The sequence below is a fragment of the Piliocolobus tephrosceles genome, chromosome 20 (genome assembly GCF_002776525.5).
Source record: "Piliocolobus tephrosceles isolate RC106 chromosome 20, ASM277652v3, whole genome shotgun sequence".
NCBI classification, from domain to species: Eukaryota; Metazoa; Chordata; class Mammalia; order Primates; family Cercopithecidae; genus Piliocolobus; species Piliocolobus tephrosceles.
The window spans coordinates 44,733,297-44,758,648 of NC_045453.1; the positions used below are offsets into that span (position 1 = coordinate 44,733,297).

The following is a 25,352-nucleotide window of genomic DNA, read 5'->3' on the forward strand; positions in this document are numbered from 1 at the left end:
CATCCATCCATCCATCCATCCATCCATCCATCCATCCATCCATCCATCCATAATTCAGTCTTTTATTTATGAAGTCTGTCTTAATGATCTCTGTGGGGAATGAGGCCTCCAGTTCATTCTCTTGTGAGTAAACGAGTTGGAAGACATTAATCTGGTCTTTAAGCCACTTAAATTTAGTCAAAGAGATGAGAATCTGTCAAAGGGCTTTAGGGAATTTGGAGTAAGGAAATGACTTTTGTGGGCTACTTTTTATGTCTAGGCTTCTAGGAGGAAACAAATCTCCAGATGAAATCCAATTACCCATTTGTCTAGTATCGTATTGACAAATCTTCTAGATGAATTCGTATGCTGTATCAACCCAAGAAAACAAGTTCATCCCCCATGTGGTGAGCTGCATTCTTTTTTTTTTTTTTTTTTGAGGTGCCATTAGATACATATAATGTCTCTAACTTGATAAGCTGGGACAAGTAATATAAGCAACCCAAATTTTCTACAGATAACTGAAGTGGTTTCTTTTTTCATTTGTTCTTCAGGAATCTCTCACAAATCCTCAAAGATAATCCTGTTCTTACGTTTTAGACCTTTTTTTTTTTTTAGTAGATTCTCTTTTTTATTATTATTATACTTAAAGTTCTAGGATACATGTGCATTTAAGTATCTTTCTTTCTCTAATTTTTTAGGGCCGACTTGCTTTTTCTAGCTGTTGCATTCCCATATTTGTGAGTGGTGTTTTATTTCCAGGCCAGCACTAAGCATATTATAATGTAATTATATACTTACATGTGAACCCCCCAAGGTCAGGGACTAGATTTTTCACATTTCATAATCCAGGCCCCTAGTATAGCAGTTTGCACACAGTGGGAAAAATACAGCTTTTTAAAATGCTAAGTTCAATGAAACAAATGCTAGTCAACTGAACAACTTAAAAAATAGATTGACCAGATATTTTCTTTGCTTTCAGCCATAGCTGTAAGTTTAGGTCCATACAAGTAGTTTCATTTTGTTAAGCAAGGTTTCATTTCTTCCCCATTTTTAAAGCAAAGTGTGCTCCTGTAAAAATAAACAGTTTCCTCTAGTACATGAGTTGCATTAAATGATAGTCATTTGACCGATGGTTTATCAAAGTGATTTTTAAAAACTCCCCATTCTCAGTATTCAGTCTGACCACCTGGTGACAAAGTGCTCATCACGATCCAGCCAGCATTCAAGAGCACATTGAAAATGCCAGCCCTTCCTTTCAATAAGAAACAAAGGTTATTTAAGCCTCAATTTCATATGAAATATTAATGTGCTTATTTAAATATTCATAGACCTAAAAGCCAGAAGCAATGTATGTGATCAATACTTCATAACATCTGAGTCATTCGGGGCTGAGTACTGTGCTGGTTTCTTGCTGCCACTCTTTTATCACGGCGGCCACATGCCCCCTGGGGCCCAATGTGCACACTTCTGTCAAGCTCAAGGTACTTCCTGTGCTGGCAGCTCTTCTGAGCTCTCAGCAGGCACCCACTTCAGAGACAGTCACCTGTCAGGACCCATCTAAAGGATGGAAAAGTACAGGAATGTAGGGGTGGGCATTTTTCTCTTACAATCACTTCTGTTGGTGAAATAGCAATCCTGGAGCATAAATAATGTTCCAAATTTTGAACTGAACCAAAGAACATAATTTGTCCTCTCCTATCTGGGGACCTAATTGCATTTCCAGCAACTTGAGGGATTCTAGACATTACAGAAAAGAAATAGCCTGTAGTTATTTGCATGTGGATTATTCACCTCTCGAATCATATTCTCTCCAGGCTTGCAGCCATAGGACCTCAGTTAGGTTCCAGGGTCCTCTCTTCCCTTATCATGCATGATGAAGGATGCAATGGTGGCATCCACCTATGGGGTGGTTAAGAACTAGGAATTACATAGGGGCTGTGCATGCTACAGTTTCTGATCATCATTGATAGAGGGTCATTATATAATTTAGTTCCTGGTATTACTTGTAATAATATTGGTGAATTAACATTTAATGCAATTTAACAAATATGTATTAAATGCTTGCTTAACTCTGTGATAAGTGTTAAGAGGGACACAAAACACATACAAAGTATACACTTCCTTACAAAGAGCTTATGATCTAGCTGTGGTGTAGTCAAACATTATAGGTGAACTGCACTGTTGAATGAATGAATGATTGAATGCATGAATGAAGTGCCAAAATGAATGAGTAGGTTAACCATCAGAATCTTGGAGTGCTTTAAAAGAAATATACACTATGAGGCTTATCCTTAAAGATTTTGATTCAGTAGGTCTAGGGCAGGCCTAGAAGCCAATATTCTTTTCAGACTGGGGTACACCTCAAGTACTGTAGGAGGATGGAGAAGGGGGTCTAGCATGGGCAGCTGTAACAGTTACTGCATAAAAACAGCCGTAATATGTCAACAGCATATAACCGTAGGTGTTTATATAGCTTACGAGTCCGCAGTTCAGCTGGCAGCCAGGTGCTCTGGGCTGGGCCCAGCTAGGCAGCTCTGCTGAGCTTGGCTGGCTTGCTTGTTTCTGTGTGTTGGCTGAGGTTTGGTGATTTTGGTGGGGCTCAGTGAGGTAGCTCTGCTTCTTACTGCAGCTCTGTAGGCCAATGTGGGTGGTGGTGCTTCAGGCTGTGGCAGCGGGGCAGCTCTTCTCCATGTCTCTCACCCTCCTCTAGGGTACAGCGGGCAAGCCTGGGAATGCCATTCTAACAGTGATGGCAGAGGCATGAGAAGGCAGTTGGGAGCACACAAGGCCTCTTAAGGCCTAGGCTCCAAACTGGCACAGTCGGTTCTAGATTATTCTATTGCTCAAAACATGTCACAAGGTCCAATCCAAAGTCAAAGGGTAGGAAATACACTTCACCTCCTTAAAGGGAGATTCTGCAGAGTCCCGTGGCAGAAGCTGTGGTCTAGGGAAGGATGTGGAGTTGGAGTCAATGCAAACTTCTGTATTTGTTGCACTCAAGAATACTTGGAAAAGCTCATGAAGAGTCATGAGTCTGGACAGATTCTCATCACAGGATCTTAGAGCTTCTCAGAGCATGACTCAGAGTTTCCAAGCTAGAAGATGGAGTGCAAGAAGTGGCCCATCCTCCCAGCCATCAGAACAGGAGCTGATGTCCCACCCTGCAATGCCTTAAATAGCAGGAGATTTCCCTGGCTCAGAGAAAACCTCACTTGGGGAAGTTGCTATCTTATAATCCCTTTGCCCACCTTAGGAATTACCCTCACTTATGACTATCCTTGAATATTCATCTAGTTCTAAGGTCTGTGACAGGGAAGAAGATGCAGGTCAGAAATCCCGCTTCCTTGGGGATATCCTTCATTACATCCCTGGCCACGAGCAATGGGTCTTCTCCCTGCCTTTACCTTCTCTTTTCTTGGATGTTGTTTTTCAAAGCCTTTGAATTTATGCTGATATCATCTGCTTTTTGCCTTTACCTTTGCAAGCCGCACAATCTTATACTTAGCCTGGATCAGTTGTCCTTTTCTTTTAATGACACTGAGTTCACTGGGAAGTCCAATGAACAACTGTACTGGTTTCTTGAGGCACACCCCTGCTTCTCCATCAGGACAACCCAAAATTGTGCAAAGTTGTAATCTCAACTCTTTCGAGACAGAAGGAAATGAATGCTTATTGAGCATCTATTATGTGCCAGGCCTGATATGCATATTATCTCAACGATACCTTGCAATCCTGACAAGACATCCATTTTGCCCATTTCACAGATGAGAAAATTAAGGTTCAAAGATGTTTGATATACTCCTCTAAGGCTGCACCATGAGGTAGGGAGCCAGGAGTCATCTCAGCTTTGACTCAGTTTCCACTACTGCCAACTGTCAGAACCTTACCCTTACAAGCGGGCTGTTTTCCAACTGTCAGCATATGCAACTCTGCTGAAGGCTCTGTCTTCAGGACCCTATTTTTCTTGTCTCGAGTGAATCATTCTATCTCCCCACCTCATCTCTACTCCTGGGTAGTGGCCTTCACCCAGTGATTGACAGGAGTTGGTGGGTAACTCTGAGGCCCGCTCGGTCCACACTGTTTCCCAGAATTCCCCAGGGAGATTGAGCTCCCATTGCCCTTGGGGTAATATACTCTCTGGGCCACTCCCCCGTTCTGGCATCACTTTCCTCCTTCCCAGCTGGTGCTTCCTGGGATCTCCTCTCACATGAATGACTTGCTTTCAAATCCTTGTCTCAGGGTCTGCTTCTGAGAAAACCCAGCACACAGCAAGAAGGCTCTCCTTGGATTCTACAGACCCACCAGCCATTTCTTGACCTTTGTAGCTTCAGCAAAGCTACAAAGCAGGAGACATTCTACCCCACCCACCTTCATGCCCTGAAAGCTGCCGCCTAAGTCACACTCCACGTGTTCTCCAAGAAGTCTCCCTTTGTTCCACAGACCTAGCAGAACCCCTGAGCTTAGGCCAGTACTGTGAACTCAACCTGAAATCCTCACTGGATTGGGAGCTCACAATAAAGAGACCACGACCTCCCTGTCTGCCTGCCCCTCACCTGACAGTCATGTCTCACATGTCTGCATCTTTACTGACCTGTCGGCTTCTCTAGAGAGTGCCTGTGTCTTATTTATCTCTCTTCCTCTGGGGCTTGCACATAGGAGGTTCAATCCACAGCAGTTGTATTGACTTAGAGAAAATACTCAGTTTGTGTAGCGAAGATGAGTAAAGGAGGCTGTAATTTTAACTTGGTCTGAAATAGTCTCTTGGCTAATACTCATTTTGTGTCATGACTATTAGGACAGAGAAAGAAAAATTTTAATTATTTGGAATAGTGAACTTTTACCAGTGGGACTGGATCCCTCTGATGAAATTCAATCCTAGAATAGTAGAGTAATAATCCAAGTGGCCGTTATTATCCTTTGCTCCCAACACTCAACAGGCTTAGTGTAGATTTGTTGAATTAGATTAACATTAACAACTTACATTTATATATTGATTTGCAATTTTCCAAGTATTTTATTCTTAGTTTAATGGAAAGAAACTGGACTACCAGCATATGCTATTTCCTCTCTTAATATACAGAATAACCAAGCTTTGAAAATAATTCTGCTTTCAAAAACATTTTGGCTGGTTTGATTATAAAGTAATTTTTTGAAGAGCCTGGGGTAGAGTTTTCAGTTCTCACTGAAAAGAAATCAGTAACCACAAGGAGTTTTTCCAACATAGAACATGTCTATTTATTTTAACCTTTAATGAATTTCCAAGGCATCTCTGGGGCAGATGTTGCTACATCCCCCTTCAGCCTGACACCCTCATGTCCCTGGTGAGCTGCAGCTGTCTGTACCCACACCTTTGCCCAGGGCTTTTCCCCAGGCTGTGGGGAGGTAGGAACTTCTTTTGGGACAAGCCCTCAACCAATGACTGATGAAGTTGGCCCATAAATACCCCAGCTTCTTGAGGCATCACATCCCAGGGGGGATCACTCTGGCTCACATATTCTATGCTGTCTCCCAGAGTTCCCCAGTGGGATTAAGCCTCAGTGCCCACCGTGCTGTCTTGTTTGATAACTGCCCCATTTACGAGCTACCTTTACTTCCCGGATTCATTCCCTCTCCTCTACCCCTGCTTCCTGGAATCCCCTTCCAAATAACCTACTTGTACTCAAACCCCCCTTGCTTCAGAGTCTGCTTCTAGGGAAACCCAAGCAAAGACTTCGCCAAGTACCTCTCTGTCAAAGGGCACCAGGCTGGCTCATCCCTCAGAACCATTAGGTCACTTAACAAGGTGTGAAGCTGCCTGTTAATTCTCTGCTCAAACCATTTTCGAGCCTATCACTGTCTACTGGTTTTATTGCTCTCCTGGGCTGGTCTACTTTATGTGCTGTCCTCATTGTGTTAATGATAGTGTAAAATTTTTAATTAAAAATAAAGAAGATTAATGTGGTTAGTAGCTCCGAGGTTGCCACTCTGAACGCTACACAGGGTGAGAGACAGACACTGTGCTGTTAAAAACCAGCTAGTTTGGGCCCTCTGCTGGGGAATGGAGCATGAAATATTTAGGTGTTCAGTTTTCTCATCTATACCTAAGAGGTAGAACATTTTCACAGCCATACGTAAATATATATAATTTCATTGTCAGCTTCCAAGTGTTTGATGCAAGTTGAAGACTCAGACTTTGCTCTGAATGCAAGTTATCAGGATGTGCAGTTTTGTACAGAAATCAAATTTTCTGTTCAATTCCTAGGTCTCATCTAGTTTAAGTTCAGCATAGACATTGTCATCTCTTCAATAACATCCCAGCAGTGGACATCAATCATCCTCTTGAATATTTTCAGGTAGGAAGAATTTGTTACTTTCATTAATTTATTAATATTTATTTATTTGTTTATTTATTTATTATTTTTTGAGACGGAGTGTCCCTCTGTCGCCCAGGCTGGAGTGCAGTGGCGCGCTCTTGGCTCACTGCAACCTCTGCCTCCTGGGTTCAAGTGATTCTCCTGCCTCAACCTCCTGAGTAGCTGGGACTACAGGCGCGTGTCACCACGCCCGGCTAATTTTTTTGTATTTTTAGTAGAGACGGGGTTTCACCATGTTAACCTGGATAGTGTCGACCTCCTGACCTCATGATCCGCCTGCCTTGGCCTCCCAATAATTTACTAATCTTAATCACTAGACAGTTCTTCCTTTGACTGAATTAAAATCTTCCTTCTGTGGTTACCACCCATTGGTGGGAATTTTCTTGGGAGAAATTACTGAACAAGTGGAATGCCTTGTTCTACCAGGAGAATCTGAAATATTTGAAAACATACTCAATGTGCCTGCTTTCTTTTTTCCAGGAAAAGCTTTTCCAGTTCTTTCAGCTGTCCTTAGCATGGCATGGCTTGGCCGTGTTACCGTCTGCCCTCCCATCTCCCTCTTACAGTGAAACACCCATTGGAAACAACCTAATTGTTCAACAATTGGAGAGAGATTGTTTAAATAAATTACAGCATAAGCTAATGCCATGTAGCCCTTAAAATTATGTTTTGAAAGATTTCGAATAACATAAAACTGTTTATGGCACATCAAGCAGAAAGGAAGAACGTGCAAGAAGAGCCGAATTTCATTAAAAATAGACACATAGAAATTTAAGGCCCCAAATATGTCAAAATATTAAGAATGGTGGTATTATGGCTAGTTTTGAATCTGTTTTTTGCTTTTTCAAATTTTTTGACAAATAACATGCATTCATTTTTTTAATCAGAAAAAATGATGTTCTTAAGAAAGAAAAGAAGAAAACAGAACTTGAGACTCACAGAACCTGTAGAGTTCTTCAGGTATATTGCAGATCTCAGAGGAGCTGGCACGGCTCAATATGGAGGCTTCACGTTCCAATTTCAGATGAAGGTTTTGGCAGATGGATCACACCATCCACTAACATTGTACCAGCTCACTGGAACCCCAGAGGATTCTTGCCCCATATGAATGACTATCTTTTTCGAATCTGGCAGCTGGAGTTGGGAGCAGCCTGACAGGAACTGCCTTGGCCAGGCAGGGAGAAGGGAAGGATGCAGAGGTCGGTCTTCAGGTCTTAGGCCTTTGTGGGGTTATGCTCTGCACAGGAGACAGGCCTTGTGCCCTCAGCTTTCCAGCCCAATGGGTGCCACCCCACCTTGAAGTCCTCCAAGTGGCAAGATGATTGTTTCCCCAAGGATGGTTTGGGAAAGTGAGCAGAACTCCACGTGGCTGCCCTGCGAGGCACTGGGTCCTGGAGATGGAGGGAACTGTGGAGAATGTCAATGCTTCTGTCTGCAGAGCGTGGAGTGGGGATGGCCCTCGGAAGGAGGACCACTGATCCTGCAGGCCATGATCTCTGCCACACTTGCTGTCTGTAAGGAACGGCCCCAGATACATCAGAGCCTTGGAGAAAATGCAATGCAGCGCTTCTCAATCCCCTGCCTGACATATCGCCAGGGCCCTGCGGTTATGAAGGAGGCAGGGAAAGGTGGAGGCACTAGTGGGGTCAGTCAAAGTCAGGCGGAGGCAGCAAGGACTGTGTCCAGGGCAGTCCCTTTAAGGAAGTGTACCGGAAGACCAGCAGACAGCTCCGCTCATGTGTTCATTAGGGAAGGTGCCATGGGAGAAGGGCTGTTTCCTTAGACTCCACACACAGGACTGCTAGGCACGGGCAGTTTACAACGGTCTTCTCCATAGATACGGATTATTAGCATTGCTGAGAATATAGCCTTGGTTCAATTTCTGTCATTTCTCTCTGGGGCCACATTGGCTGGACTCTGCCAATGATTCATTTGATAGTTTTTCCTAATATTAAAAAAGATGCTCCTCTCAATTTATTCTCTTCCAGATTTATAAGATCCCTTCAATGCCCTGTTTCTTGTTGCCTAGTGCATGAAACACATGGAATATTCCCACTTTCTTTGTGCAATGTAAATACACTCGCCTTCCAGGACAAATGACCCAGACTAGTGACCTCCAAACACTCCAAACAACCATCCTTTCTCTTATGCAAGCCCTTGTTCTCTAAATGAGTCTCTTCAATGACTAAGATAACATTTTTTACACCTAGATCTGGAGGTCTCAGAAGTATAGCTTAGAAATAGTTTGGATAATTTTAAGTGAACACACCAATGCTTGAATCTTGTACTCTCCAGGGCTAAAATAAGTGATCGATTCTGTTTAAAGGGCTTGTGGGTTTCATCAAGAAAGGAGCGTGTGACTTGCTGAGTCAAAAATTAGAATGTGTGGTTCTAGCCCCGCAGGGCTTTCGGTGATTTTCTGCTAACATTGCTTATTGCTAAGGGAGAGTAATGCTCAATGTTATGGGGAAAAAGCAGTGGAGTGGTCATAAGTGACATAAATAATCAAAAAAGATAACATTCTTACTTTCATAAAGCTAGAGCTGCAATGTGAGTCCCTGCAGTTTTTGGCTTTTTGCCTTCAGTTTTATCCAACAAGAACCCAAATGGCTCATTTCCACCCTTCAATTCAATATCATCAGGTAGAGTTGATTTAAACCTTGCCAAGTCTCTGTCTTCTTTACCCTCCCTGTACCTACTTTCTTGGTACTCTGTTCTTTCAGACGTCAGGTTTCTTTCTTCTCTCAAAGCCACTGCCTTTGCCTGCTGCCAGGCCACATGCCTTGTCCATTTGCTTGTCGCCTGAGCTGTGGCTCCAATGGGATGGACAACTCCAGTGTGGCTGCCTACGTGGCTGCCTGTGTGTGCATGCATGTGTGCCTATGAGTGCGCGTGCATCTTCTTTTGTACTTATGCGTGTGTGTATATTCCTGTGTATGTGTTCCTCCATGTGTGCATGCATATGTTCCTGTAGGTGTACTCGTGTGTGTGTGTGTGTGTGTGTGTGTGCATGTTCCTGTACTTGCATGCATGTGTATAGACAAGCAGACATGTGCATGTTTGTAATAGCCAGGGTTACTAGGACATTTAAGACGCATCTGTTTCCCCACCAAAGTTGGCTTGTACTTACATAGTTGGAGGCCAGGTCCGGGTGGAGATAGTCAATCCCTGTGAAAAGACAACAATAACACAGGAACCAAAGGTTAATACCTGCCACTGTGTCTTCAGGAAAGCTGCCCATAAAAGTGCCCTCTTTGTGGGGTTGGTGCCAGAAGGCTTGCCATGGGGGTGAGTGCCCCGTCACAAAGCTCCCAGCCTTGCACCTCCCTTCTGTGTGGAGGTGTGAAGGTGGGCTGCACTCCCAGAGCAGAGAGACAGCTGCCCCAGACACGCTTGAGAGTGAAGCCAATTAGAGTTTGAGGCCCAAGGATAACACTTCTGACATAAATGTCAGCACTAAGGGGCTTTGTGACAGTGAGATGGATGGTCCATCAGAGCGCTGATCTAAAAGAGATTTGTAGAAATCTTGACATTTTTAAAGCATCAACTGGCATTTCTCTGAAATGAAACTGGCCCTGGGGAGGAAAAGTGATTATTATTTAACAGGGCATGGACAGCAATGGATTAGGAGAATGTACTCTGGCATGGAAATAATAAGAGAACATGGCTGGGCGAGAAAAGCCATTAGGCAAAGGGCAAATGGTTTCCAGTGAGGTGTTGCTGGTTGGGAGCCGAAGCTTGTTTCTTCAGAATGTGGCTTTCCAGGAAGCCTGAGGCTTGAATGTCTCAGCAGGAGCCCTGCTTTCTCCTGAATGGTGGCCTGTCTTGTTGCCCAGTAGTCATTCCAAGGGTAAAATCATGGGCTATGAGCACTGCTGAGTTCCATCAGACCCTTGGACCTCAGAAAGCGTCATGAAACTTCAAGGGCAATTGAAAAGCTCTCATTTGGGTTTGCAAAACCACATAATCTTTGCAGCAGTTACATCTGAGCATCTAGCCCTTCAAGAAACAGGGCAGGTTCTTGACACCATCTAGCCTAATTGTTACAAATGTAGGGTTTTGGAGTCAAAGACAGGCATTTGAGTCCCAACCACCCTGATAACTGCCTGCAAGACTTCAGGTAAGTTGCTTAGACTCTCTGTGCTAGTTTTCCTTTTTCACCAACTGGGGGTGAGAACAATGTAGGGACTAAAGAAACGAATGCATGTGGTATGCTTGGCCCAGCAGCTGGTGCATTTAATAACTACATGGGGATACAGATTCTAAAAGCCAGAAGTATCATTAAATACTTGCCAAAGCTGCTATCTTCATTGCGTGCTTACCAAGGCTGGGCCACCATTAGGAATTTGCTTTCCCCAAAAGAGCTTGTATTAGGATGCATATTTCTAAAAAGGAATTTTGCTTTTTTTTTTTTTTTTCGGGTTATACAATTAGAAACTGGACCGAGAGTCACTAATCTACAGTACATGTGTTAGGTTTTATTGTTGATTTTGATAAGTGAAGCAATTGCTGTCAGTATGCCTGCTTTCCACAGCTTGGGAGACTATAGTCCCCACCCCAAATCATTACGCCTCTCCTCCCACTTGCCTCCTGAGGTCTTCAGAGGGAAAGGCATCAGAATATTTAAAGACTAATATTTTAAAAAGTTGTTAACCCTTGTTCTGGATCCTAATTCAAAGATGGTCAATTTTGGTCAGGCATGGTGGCTCATGCCTGTAATCCCTGTGCTTTGGGAGGCTGAGGCAGGAGGATTACTTGAGATCAGGAGTTCAAGACCAGCCTGGGTAAGATAGTGAGACCCTGTCTCTACAAAATATAAGGACATCACTGCACACTAACCTGGGAGACACAGCAAGACCCTATCTCTAAAAGAAAGCAAACAAACATCCCAAAAAGCAAATCAAGAAACATCCCCCCAGGAAAATGGTCAGTTTAGGCTGTGGGGTGAAGTTGGGGATGAGCATAGGCTTTGAAACCAGTGGATTCAGTTCCACTCCAGGCTTAGACATTAACACTTGTGTGGCTTTAGCCAAACGACATAATCTCTCTGAGCTTTAGTTTCCATGTATTTGAAATGGGACTATTATTTACTTTGCAGAGCAGTTTTCAAGACTAGAGACAATTCGTTGGAAGTCTTCAGCTTATAGGAAACACTTAATACATCCTATTTCTTATCATCATTAGTCCTATCATCTACCACATCTCTGGGGTAGTGTGGATATGCAGAAGAACAGAAACATTAAAAAATATCCACTTGGTTTTAGCCTATTGTGTTGAAATTAAATTAAATTATTTGTTAAGATAGCTTAAATTTTGTGAACTTGTTGGGTGAAAAATTTTGATAATTTATAACTGAATATAAATTATCAAAAATATAATTTATTTTTAAAATAAATAAATATAAAATTATAATAAAATATTATTTAGTAAAATATTAAAATTTAATAAAATATTAAAAACATAATTTATATTTTAAATATTCATATTTTAAAATATATTCTCTGGATGTGTCTTCTTTTACACTTTTATCTAGATCAAACAAACTTATCTAGATAAGTGTAAAAAAAGACACATCCAGAGAATATATTTTCCAACAGGAAGTCAATTTTTAAAACATGGCTTCATGCTCTGAGAATGGAACTGTTGAAGAGAAAAATCCTCCAAGAAATAGTAGTGTCTTCTCTGTCAAGGGAAAATATTGGAGCGAGGAGATAATTTGAGACCAGAAGGAAATTAGAATTAAAACAAGATAAAGTTAGCCTAATTAAAATAAACGATCTTAAATTAGGTTAAGAGGAATACTAAGTGTTCAGTTAGAACAGATACAGACTTTAGTCTGAGAAAGAGCGAATGATTGATACGACCGTGAAGGACAACAAACACGATTCAGAAAAAGTAATAATGCACTGAAGAATGGAAAATAGTAATTTGGTAATTAGATAGTACTTTAATATTTTTTGTATATTTGATTATCTTTTAAGGTGGGAGGTACTAAACACATCTTCCTAATCAGCTTATTTTTAATTCTTTCAATATTTTGATATTCATTCTTATATTTCATGCTTTTGTTTATTTCTCAGCAGTGAATGCCAGGCATAGTGTTAGTCCTGGAAAAACTCAGATGATTTAGATGTAGAACCTGAGTTGTACGACTATCTATGGCTCACAGCCTATGGGGGTACTGACTAATCACCAGCCAATCATAATAAATGTGGCACAGAAATGACAAATACTTGTTATAATTTTATTCATAAATCATTAGTATCCTATCATCAATTTGAAACTTTTCAGAAAGTCTAATCCACAATAGTGCCAATTCTCAGGAAGCTGTGACAGTCCTGGAGACCTCAAGGAACTAGAAAGGAGTTCCATGTGCATATTCCTAGTTAGAATATTAATAGTTCACTTGAGATGCACAGCATGTCAGAGCCCTGGCCCTGAGCTCCAGTTCTTTAACCCTAACCCTAACCCTAGAGCCTCGTGGCCCAGGCAGAGAACTGCCATGGGGTGGGGCTACCGTAGAAAACCCCCACCAGAGCAATGCCCAGTGGGGCTGTGGGGGTGGGACTGCCCTGAGACCCCAGAACTACAGAGCCACTAACATGTGATTCCAGTGTGGGAGAATGGCAGGCATGAGGCTCCGCCCCATGAGAGCTGCTGCTTGGGCTGTGCCCAGTGAAGCCATGGGGGCGGGGTTATTAGGAGCCTTGGAGGCCCAGCTCCCACCCCAGTGTGTCCAGAAGGTGGGACATAGAGTCAGAAAAGGTTACCCTCAAGCCTCAGAGTTTATGTTTGCTTTTTGGATTTTGGCCTTACTGGAGACCTGTTACGCCTTTCTTCTTTCCTACTTCTCCCTTTGGGAATGGGAATATACGTTCTACGCCTGTCTCACCACTGTATTTTGGAAACATGTAACTTGTTTGATTTTACAAGTTCACAGCTGGACAGCAATTTGCCTCAGGATGGATCGTACCTTGAGTTTCACCCATCTCTGATTTACATGATATTTAGATGAGACTCTGGGCTTTAGACTTTTATATTGGTGCTGGAACAAATGAAGACTTCTGGGGCTACTGGGCTGGAATAAGTGTATTTGTATGTGAAGGACACAAATTTTCGGCGTGGGGGTGGGCAGGGTGAAATGTCGTGATTTGAGTGTTTGTATCCCTCTAAAAAGATACATTGAAACTTAATCCTTAGTTGCAGTAGTGTTTCGAAGTGGGGTCTTTAGGAGGTGCTTAGGTCGTGAGGGCTGTGCCTTCATGAATGGGGTTCGTGCTCTTATAAAAGGGCTTGAAGGAGAGAGTTCATCCCTTTGTTACCCCTTCTGCCAGGGGAGGACACAGTGTTTGTTCCCTCCACAGGATTCAGCAACAAGGGGCCGTCTTGGAAGCAGAGAGCAAGCCCTTATCAGATACCGAATTTGCGATTTCCCGGCCTCCAGAAGTGTGAGAAATACATTTCTGTTACTTATAAATGACCTCGTCTAAGGTATTTTGTTATAGCATCAGGAATGGACTAAGACAGGCACACTGTAAACATCCACAGCCAACCACCTGGAGTCCTGTTGGGGCAGGGTAGAGTTTATAGCCATTCTGGTGAGTAAGACCTCAAGACCAAACTATAGTAAAGCACAACATACTGGCACTCTTTTTGACAATCCCAGCTGAGCTCCAGTGGCAGCCAGCACCAACCACCACCCGTGGTAGTGCACCATCATGGATGTGCAGCCCAGCTGGGCCTTCAGAAGACTGCAGCCCAGCTAACATCACAACCGCATGAGCAACACTGAGTGAGCAGTGCCCAGTCAGGTTCTTCCCAGATTCCTGTGCCACAAAATCATCATCAAAGATAAACAGCAACTTTAAGCTGCTAAGTGTTGGCGTTGGATAGGGTTTGGCTGTGTCCTCCCCCAAATCTCATCTTGAATTGTAGCTCCCATAATGCCTACGGGCATTGGGGGGACCCAGCGGGGGATAATTAAATCATGGGGATGGTTTCCCCCATACTGTTTTTGTGGTAGGGAGTAAGTCTCACGAGATCTGATATAAGTCTCACGAGATCTGATGGTTTTATCAGGGGAAACTCCCTTCACTTGGCTCTCATTCTGTCTCCTGCCCGCTGCCATGTAAGACACGCTTTTCATCTCCTGCCATGATTGTGAGGCCTCCCCAGCCACATGGAACTGTGAGTCCATTAAACCTCTTTTTCTTTATAAATTACCCAATCTGGGTATGTCTTTATCAGCAATGTGAAAACGGACTAATACAGGATTATTTGTTACACAGCAAAAGTAACTGGAGCAGCCACCCTGCTGGAACTTCCTACTGCTTTTCTATGTGATGCAGAGTTCTAAATTTCTGAGAAGGGTGTGGGTGACTGCCTGGTCCTCAGGCTTCAATCTTTACTCACATGAATGAGGCTCCCACTCACAAAGTCTCACCAGGAAGGCAGAGCAAAGGATTAGGTTTCAAGTACCAAGAATGGTGGTTAGAATTAGTTGTGAGACTTTGGGCAGTTTTTTGTCTCCCTAAACCTCAGTTTCTTCATTGTAAAGTGGGGATTATAATAATACCAACCTTAGGGAATAACTGTGGTTGTATTTTCAAAATGCTAAGCAGTGTCTGGCAAATAGTGATTACTCAATAAATGTTAGTCGTTTTTACTGTTAGTTGTTTATTCTTGCTTCAGTTTGAAGCTCCTCTGACCTTACCTCACTGGCCTTCCATCTCACTTCCTTGGCTCCATCTGATAATGGCTAAGGGCCTTGATCCATGCCTTCTCTGATCTTGTGTGATCTTGAGAACCAGCCACCTGCCCTGAATTATTATTGGGCTGGATGATTATTGTCCATCCTTGTATCTTGTCACGATCACATTCCGTTTTCCAGGTCAAGTTCTGAACTCTAAACGATTCCATTACAGTAAAAGGGATGACATTGTCATCATTAAGTGGGGTCCTTGCTAATATTTACATAAGTGAAATTTCCTAGTAGACCCTTAAGAAAGAATTTCTGCCCCTTTGGACAGCAGCTAACCATGGAGGTCCTCTCCTAGTGATATGTAGCATGTGGAAATGATGTTGCTTTGCACCTAAGTGAAGGCAAGAGATATTTATTGAGCATCAGTTGAGTCACTGGATCCAGCAGACAGGATGATGGCTGAGTTTGGAGTTGGGCAACCAGAGAAAGGAGGGCGGCGATTAAAACTGGCTGCCACAAATTGAAACTTCTCCACACAGATGATTGCACATTTGCCACACAGGCCAACATATGGAGAGACAGTGTTGATAGAATATGACATTAGTTTTGCCCTTAGGTATCAGGGTTGGCATCTGTATCTCTCTGTAACCTTAGTTTGGAATATCTTGCCAAGAAAATATCTGGGACATGGCACCATACCATTCATACGTGCAGGTCGTTAAGAGAGAGAATATAGTACTGGTGTTGCCAGCCTTTCTGGTTCTAGCTGTGAGGGCAGAGATGGCCAATTACATGGCAAGAGGCTGCTGAGCATCTGTCCTTGTCCTCACCATGTGGGGAGCTGCCCTTGTCCCAAATGTACTCATTTTGCTATTCAACAGTGAACTTGGAGAATGGCTTGGCCATGATACTTTTCTTTAGTTATCATACTGAATAGCATGTGATGCACTAAAAATGGCCACAAATTCAGAGTTTATTTCCTTTCCACTTGAATCTGGATTGGCCCTGGGACCATTCGTCCAACGTAAGTGGCAGAGTGACCAGTGCCCATTCCAGGTCTAGCCTTTAAGAGGGCTGGCAGCTTCTGCTTCTTCTCTTTTGGAATGCCTACTCTTGGGAGTCCTGAGCCACCTATAAGGAATCCATCTACCTTGCTGGGGCCTCATGTGAGAGGAGAGGCCCTCAGACTCCATGGAAAGGGAGGGAGGCTGAGCCATTTCAGCCTCCCAGTGGAGCCTCTAGTTGACTCCAGCCTCAACTGCCTTCTGACTCCACCTGCATGATAGACTCTAGTAGAACTTGCAGAACTGTCCAGCTGAACTCCAGCAACCCACAGAACTGTGAGAGATAATAATATGGTTGTTTTTTTTAAACCACTCCATGTTGGGATGCTTCGTTCTGCAGCAGTAATTGACTAAAACAAAGAAGAAACCAGGGATTGTAATTGGGGGGCAGAGTTTACTTTTTTGGGAACCCGAAGGCCATTAATCAGCTGAAGAAAGAACATCAAATGAGAAATTCTGCGGGGACTTTCTAAAGGGCGTGCCTTTCCATGTGGAACTGGATCAGGAGCCAATGACTTTAGGAGTCAGTCAAGGAACTTTCAGTTAAAGAATTCTGAAATGGGCATCTACAGGACTCTTGGAGTTTTCCTAAGAGCAGAGCAATGTGCATATGTTGGCACTTTAGTGCCACTTTTAGGGTGGCTTCTCTGATCCCCAGCTGGGGATACCTGGTAGATACGCTGTTAGAATTGGTTATCACAATATCTCCTAGGTAGGTTTCCCCCAAACCCTGATGCATCTTTTTCCTGGGTGAGCTGGCCTGAACCCCTTTGGAACAGTTTCCAAGAACAAGTGTCAGAAAGGAAGAAACATTTATAAACTCCTGACATCTGAGCACACACACTCTCATGCAGGGCTCCTTTCTTCTTGTGAGAGCCCTTGGCCTCTGGAGGAAGGTTTTACATCCACTTAAAAATGTCTCACACATCAGAAAACATTGAGGCATTGTTTTCATGTTGATATTTAATGAGCCAACACAAGACAACACAGGTTTTAAGCAGGCTGGCTCCTCTTGGTTTCCTCTGTCGTTTCTGCTTCAAAGCCTTCCTTTAAGGAACATGGTGTTCCGTTCTTTGAGGATCTTCAGATGGGAAAGGCTCCATTGTTTCATCTCTGTGTCGCCTTTGTATATAATTGGATCAATAATGCACAGTGGAGCTTTTTGCTGGCGGACCCAGATGGGTGATGGAGGGCAATAACCCTTCCCCATCCCCAGTGAAACGACTACAGGCAGCGATTCTCCACAGGCCAAGGACGTGTGTAGTTGGAAAAATGCCAATTCATCAAGCCCATTGGTTTTCATATCACAAACTATAGAAAATGAAGCCCTGCTAAGTCTTTGGTAGGCTCGCAGGATGAATAACATGTAAGGGGTGTCTGTAATAAAAGGTTATCAAAGGCTATTTTACAAGGGTTCATTCTGAAAGCAGCAATAAAGTCAAATTTCCCCAAGCCCCAATCCTGTTACTGAAAAGCTGTTTTATGGATGTAGAGTCACACTAATGTAACTTTCTCTGATGATGAAAATGGAATTGAATTTCAGCAGCTGCTAGCCCCATGTGGGTATCAAGAACTTGAGGCTAGTGTGATTGAGGAATTGAAATAAAGTTTTACATTTTATGTAGCTTTAATTAATTAAAATGTAAAGTTAAATAGGCACATATGGCTAGTGGCGACTACATTGGATAGTGTGGGTCTAGATAAATTGATGGTAAATATGAAGAGATTTAGAGGACATTTTAAGGTAAAGTGTAAGCAGTAAGAAATTATGGTTGAGTGACAGGCAGCTTTCATGTATTCATTTGTTTAGTTTATTATTTGTTAATTCAAAAAATATTTGTTAAGTGCAACCTCAAGTTTGAGGACCACTGATTGGAAGAAAGGTGAAGATTTGGTCACAGTGCAGTGTGGTCATAGGCCCAGTTCTTGCTATTCCATCTCTGGTTAGCATCTCCAAAACAATACCACTCTTATCGAAAGGCAAGCAAAGGCACGCTTATTTCCAAATGATGCACAGGCTTCAAAATACTCACCATCATCCATAATTCCAATGGTAACACCCTTCCCTGTGTACCCCAGCTCCCAGGCTTCAGCCACATTCAAATCAAGGCCAGGAGTGCCATCAGCTTGCCCAGTATTGATCTGGCACAGGAATTTCAAAGCAAAGAATGGTATTAGTTTGGTGTCGTAAAGCACCCATGTACATATTTCCTTGACATGCTCTATAGCCATCTAATATTCCAGGACCAGCTCAAAGGCCACTTCCATGAAACAGTGCTTTTGGGTGTCCCTCCTAACCTACCTATAGCATTTCCTCTCCATTTTTTTTTTTTTTTTTGTGTATAAACACTTAGTGTTTTCTGTAAATATGCAAACATAGATTCAATCCCCTCATATCTTATAACTAGATCACTATCTTTAAACTTTTTCTATAAAAGAGCTGCTATTGCAGGAAACCCTCCCTGATTTAGAATTAAATGCTCACTTTCATACCTCTTTGTTTATACCTCATGTTTTGAATTTACAGCGTGTTGTTTTGGATTATTCTTATTTGAAGATAACTTCTTACTAAATAACAATATCTTTTGCAGGAGGTAACATGTCCTAGTTAATCTTTGTAATTTCAGTGCCACTGCACTAAGTCTGGTTCAAAAGTATTTGTTGAACTGAATTAAAGAAAACTGGCTCACCTTTAGTGCATGTTCTAATGCTGAAAAATAAATCCTAAAGCCCCTCATCCTGGCCCCCAAAAATATTTCAGAAGAGAAAGAAAGGAAAACAAACAGCAATTCCACATTAACACGTTCACTCCCGTCTTTTCATGCGTCTTTTTACCCTGTAGGTTTTCTCCAGGATGGATTGTAAAAAGAATAATAAAGTCAGAACTTGTATTGGCAAAAGCCCACAGTGATCAGTGGCTATTGTGATGTTGCTAAAACATTGTGTAATTGTCATTAGGGCTCTTTAAAAAATTTGCCGTGCTCTTTCTTCTAGAGACATGTTAAGACTACACCTCTCCACGCACTCTGAAGTTAGAATGGCGGATGACTAATTTTGGCCAATGCCATGTGATCTCACGTGCCATTTTTCACATCCAGGCAGAAATTTTAAGAGTTTCTTTTAAAAATTCTATTATCCCTTTTCCTTGCTGAGGGGCTCATGAAAGCAGTGTGGGAATGGAGCTCAGATGGAGGTTGGTCAGCCTGCATTTCTGAGCAATTATGAAGCATGGGCTGTGTAGCAAAAGTGAGAAACAAGCTTTGCTTTTGATAAGCTACTGCGATCTGAGGGTTGTTCATTATTGCAACAAACCTAGCCTATCCTGACTAACACAAATACACTCATTCAATTACCCATATTGGATTTTCGGACTTCCATGCCAAAAAGCATAAGGCAGAGTCAAGCTCTGCAGCCCCAGGAGGGAAACTGTGATGAATTCCTGTAATGTAGCCATCCGCAAGGCTGTAATTTAGTTCTTTCTCTTGTTCATCACTTTTTAATCTTAAATAAAATAAAGTTACATTCACATTTACAAATTAATCACTCCCTTTCTGTCAATATGCCCTGCAGTTCAGCTTGGTTTGGAGTCACTGATCCCTTTTTAAACATAGCTTGGCCAGTCCAAATGGATCATGATGAACTGTTGGTGACCCACAAAATGCTCACTTCGCCAGACAAAATGGGTTTTAGTGCCTCCAAGCCTTCATCAGTTAAGCCCCATGGAATTGATTTCCTGCCATTGTTTTAGGAAGCATTAATAGATGCTCTTTTTGCTACTTTAGTCTCCAAGCTATCTTGCTAGCCCCTTGGGAAGTCATTGAATCCTTTCTTTCAGGCCTGTGACTTCATTATGTCCCCTGTTACTCTGTCTGTTGAGACCCCTGCATTACTCTTCCCAGACCTCTGATTTGACTTTTATATAGTTTTGCAAGTCTTCAGTTATACACTGGTGCACTTTTTCAGAATCAAAGAGAATTCCATCAGTTGTTGGTCATAGCCTGGACCCTAGGAGACCAGGGCTACTTAGCAGTTCCAGAAGAAAGCAGATTAGAGAACTAGATGCACAGGTCGTGACAGAAAATCAATACATATGGAAGGGGACAGAGAGGGTCACTGAGTTGGATACTGGCTAACATCCTAGTGAATAATGAGGATACAAGAATGCATCTTTTATCCAGAGTCTCAAGATGAGAAATGTCCAAAAGGACATAAAGACACTCACCAGATACCATTGCTTTGTAAAAAGAGGATCGTTCATGTTGATGTCGATCTCATTGATGTCTCTGTAACCTCGCTTTTTTCGGTCAAATCCTTCCTGCTGTAAAGCCATCTTTACCTGGAATGACAATGCTGACATATTACCTGAATATAATCTGAACATTCCCTCTTCTGGAATTTGTCTCTATGAATCCAAATTTCATTTGTACATCAGGTGCATTGTTTTTTTCTTCAGCAAAAGCAAGTTCATCTCATATACATGCTCACCTTACCATTATTATTATTATTTTGTATTTTTTTTGTAGAGATGGGGAGTCTCACTATATTTCCCAGGCTGGTCTCGAGCTCCTGAGCTCAAGTGATCTGCCCGCCTCGGCCTCCAAAAGAGCTGGGATTACAGGCGTGAGCCACTGCACCTGACCCGTTACGGTTATTTTACGAGAGCATTTACTTACGGTTGCACTGAATAGACAGGCTTTGGTGATGGCTCAAAGTGAATTTCCCTAAAGTAAGAATTAGATAGAGAAAAGTAATCTTTTCTTTCTTTCTTTCTTTCTTTTTTTTTTTAAGACAGAGTTTCGCTGTTGTTGCCCAGGCCAGAGGGCAACGGCGTGATCTTGGCTCACTGCAACCTCGGCCTCCCAGGTTCAAGCGATTCTCCTGCCTCAGGCTCCCGAGTAGCTGGGATTACAAGCATGTGCCACCACACCTGGCTAATTTGGTATTTTTAGTAGAGATGGGGCTTCTCCATTTTGGTCAGTCTGGTCTCGAACTCCCAACCTCAGGTGATCCACTTGCCTTGGCCTCCCAAAGGGCTGGGATTACAGGCATGAATCACCGCACCTGGCTGAGAAAAGTGTTCTTAAACAAGATAATGTGGTAGGGGTCATTAAGTGAAATAAAACAATGGAAGATTTCTATTAACGAGAGAGGACTGATGTGGATTCAGGAAGGGAGAGAGTGAAAACAGCACAGATACTTTTTCTGGAGGGCTTTCCAGCCTTTAATTTGTTGACAGCACTATCACATTTGAGAATCTGCTGAAAAAGAAAACTTCCCCATGACAAGAACAAACAGACCAACAATGAAGCCTGCCTGGAGAGCCAACAAATCCCACAGCAAAGTCCTAGAAGGTAAGAGAGGAACCTCTGACAAGAAACTGACAGATGGTGTTGCTGTCCTGGCACTGACAATATTTCAGTTTTGGATGGTGAGAAAGAACCCCAAGCTCTTGGATGGAAATGCAACTTAGGAGCTGAGTTAGTTCAAGCGGGCTCCTGGCAATGCCTAGGCTTTGTCTCAATCAGGAAACTTGCTTTCACTTGGACAAAGACTAATTTATCATGCAACAGTTGTGGCCAGTCCCTGAACATGTGCAAACCCAAGGATTATGCACATATATAAAAGGGTGTTGCTGGATATCACTATTATACTGTAGCCCAACATTTGTTTTTCCTCTTCCCAAATCTCCCCAGTGTATTTGGGGGAATTACCTCCAATCCATCAAGTTCTGTGTTGGTGGGAGTGCAGTTCTAGGTGCCTGTCTGCCAGAGGCACTAGAATCTCCCTCTGCCTTAGGGGTGCCTCTGTGGGTGTCTCTCTCCCAGGATTTGAATCTTGGGAAAGTGAAACAAGGAACAGAATCCCCTGGAGCCCATCTACCCTGGAGGTTCACTCACCAAGCTCTCCTAGTAAAAGATCCTCACTGTGTTCCTGCAGCCCAGCCCCGGAGCTTTCAAGACTGATCCTCCAACCACCCATTGATTGTGGGCCCCCGATACCTTCCTGACAACTTCTCTCTGGTTGAAGTGAAGCAGAATCAATTTCTGTTGCTTGTCATCAAGAACTCTAATGGATACCAGATGAGAGAAGAACAGCAGGGTCCAGGTCAAGAGTGACGGCAGGAAGAGAAGAACGAAGAGACCACAGACGTGGCAGAAAACCCTTCCCCTCCTTACTGTGCTGCCTTGCAGAGGAACCTGTGAGAGGCTAGTTTCTCACCTCTTTACTCTGCACACTGACACGAGAAGGCCTGAAGCTCATTTTCCAGAGAAATTCTAGCCACACCAGAAAATCTGTACATGTAGAAAATGAGTGTTAAGCGTGGCATTGGCTCTGGGAGTTCTTTGGAGATATTCCAACAAGGAACAGTCACGGTCACTGTGGCAAACTTAAAAAAAAACTCCGCAAAGAGATAGTGAAATTATTAGAAAAATGGGATAGATGGGTGTTTTTATGATGGCAAAAATTTGGACCTAACTAATGCCCATCAAATGGAGATAAATTATAATTCAAAGGTACATATACATATACTTATGCACATGTATGTTTGTATACATATAAATATATGTGTGTATGTGCGTATATATGTGTGTGTCGTACCATCACATATGTACATATATATGCACACACACATATATATCCTCTCGGAAGCCATTGCCAAGATGGGATTAAATGTGCAAGTATTTTACGAGAGAAAAATACAAGAAACTGTGATGTAAGTCTGACCCCAAGTAAAGAACAGTGAACAAAGTTGGGCGAATTCATCCTTGATTCCCCTGTAATCTAAGGATGGTTTGGTAAAACTGTTGGGGATTAAATCTGAGGAGCCCTGTGTCTCCCAGAAACGGGCCTGCCTGAGTGTCCCTGCTGCTCTCAGTCACTGCGGGCAGTGTGGCCTTGTTGGCCCAGGGACAGATTTCAGAGTGCAGCAGCTGGGGGCCTTGGTCAATTCTTTTCCCTGAAGTCAGAGATTTGTGCAGCGTATTCCCATAGCTCTGTGTGTGTGTGCGCGTGTGTGCACATGTGTGCGTATTCATTAACAGAATGTTTAAAATGTTGAAGTACATGTATAGCCCTCCACCTGGAGAGCTATACATTTACATAGCCATCAGACACACCCATCTCACAACCTTCTTTTACTATGGAAGCAAGAGTGCCTCTTGCACTTGGGAAAGAAGGCATCTGACTGGCCATTGCCTCTTCCCATTTTGGTCCCACAACGAGAGGCCTTTATCTGCTCTACTCACTAAACGGAGGCCTTGGTTGACTTTCACTGAAGGATTCCCATTCTATTGGACTCCTTGTCATCAATAACTTCCTTGAGAGGATCTTCGGGGAGCAAGAGCAACTATCACATGGAAATTTGAAAACTCTCAGCAATATGTTGTTTCTTGGTAGCGTGAGAACAATTATACTCACATCAGATTTCACCTTTATAAATAACAGTGCAGGAATGGATATTACAGTCACTCCAAACTCATTTAGATCAAGTGCGCTTTAATGAAAAGACTGCTCAAATTCATTTCCATGAAATTAATTTTTAATTCCGTAAATTAGGTTTTAATGGAAACTAGTGATGCCTAGGAATGCTGCACTCTCTGGGCACTGCCTCCTTGCAACTCAGGAATTTAGGAGTCTTGAGACTGAAGGGGGCTTTCTGAGCCTGTCAGTCTGTCTGTAACTTCTTGTCCACAGTTACACTTTGAAAGAGACTAACACCTTTAACAATATATGCTTTCACTTGTTACACACAAATAACTGGAAAACTTTTTTTTCCCCACAATGATACCGTGTAACCCTATTAATCATGTTTATTGTTCTGGGTTCTCATTCAATCTTAATTCATATTCATACTTAAGTTTTAAAGAGTAATAATCATACTATAGAACAAGTTGTGAATTCTTTTTTCACTGAGTATCCTACCATAAGAATTTAATATGCTGCTACTTAGCTATCATATTTTAATTGCTAATGGCTACCTAAATATTCCAGAGTCATATACCACAATTTATCCATTTCTCTCTTATTAGTCATTTACATTGTTTTCCATTATAAATAAAACTACCATGACCAGACAGATTAAGTTATAAACTATTTTGCAAGACCTCTGGGAAAGACTGCAGTGTTACAATTCTATGTATGATAAAGCCCTTAATGTCAGAGAAATATTTCCGAGTGTCTAAATTATATTTTCACATTATTACTAAAAGGTCACTGACTTATTCTCTCTTCCTCCTTCTCTGAATTTTATCCTTCCATACACTATACCTTTTATTACCATTTAGTTGTGATACCAATAACATGTATACAACTTAATTGTTCCCCTTCTCAAGAAATAATGTATAGTTCACTTCTGTATTTAGTTTTAGAATGCTTCCTCAAATAGGGCCATTGGCCTACACGTTTGTACAGACAAAAAATATAAGAAAGAGAAGTCTTAGTTACTGGCTATCATTATTATTTCTATGAGAATATCTTTTTAAAAATTTTAGAAAATTTTTGTTGTAATTTCAACTTTATTTTAGATTCACAGGGTACATGCATATATGGCATGATGCTCAAGTTTGGGGTATGAATGATCCCATCACCCAGGTAGTAAGCATAGTACCCAATAGGCAGTTTTTCAGTCCTTGGATTCCCTGCTCTTCCTCTTTTCTAGTAGTCCCCGTTGTCTGCTGTTCCCATCTTTATGCCCATGTGTACCTAATGTTTAGTTCCCACTTATAAGAGAGGCCATCTGGTATTTGGCTTTCTGTTCAGGTGTTAATTTGCTTAGGATAATGGACTCCAACTGCATCCAAGTTGCTGGAAAGGACATGATTTTGTTCTTGTTTATGGTTGCATAGTATTCCATGGTGTATATGAGGTATACCACATTTTCTTTATCCAGTCCACCTTTGGAGGGTACCTAGGTTGATTTCATGTCTTTGCAATTGTGAATAGTGTAGTAATGAATAGAAAAGTTTACGTGTCTTTTTGGTAGAATGATTTATTTTTCTTTGGGTATATAGCCAGTAATAGTATTGCTGGATTGAATGATAATTTTGTTTTAGGTTCTTTGAGAAATCTCCAAAATGCTTTTCACAGTGCCTGAACTAATTTACATTATCACCAACAGCGTGTAAGTGTTCCCTTTTCTCCACAGCTTCACCAGCATTTATTACTTTTTGGCTTTTTTTTTTCTTTTCTTTTTTTTTTTTTTTGAGATGGAGTCTTGCTGCTCTGTCACCAGGCTGGAGTGCAGTGGCATGA

At 42.2% G+C, this 25,352-nt stretch overlaps 1 protein-coding gene across 3 annotated transcripts in view; it reads right to left on the reverse strand.

Annotated features, from left to right (window-relative positions):
• The window catches only part of PCSK2 (proprotein convertase subtilisin/kexin type 2), a 256,935-nt gene that overhangs the window by 105,835 nt on the left and 125,748 nt on the right, over window positions 1–25,352 (reverse strand). For all 3 annotated transcript variants that reach the window (XM_023217814.2, XM_023217815.3, XM_023217813.3), the window contains 3 exons: window positions 20,323–20,436; window positions 18,134–18,242; window positions 9,466–9,503 (listed from right to left, as the gene is read on the reverse strand). In XM_023217814.2, the coding sequence (XP_023073582.1) occupies window positions 9,466–9,503; window positions 18,134–18,242; window positions 20,323–20,436 (261 nt within the window). The remainder of the gene's footprint in view (window positions 1–9,465; window positions 9,504–18,133; window positions 18,243–20,322; window positions 20,437–25,352) is intronic.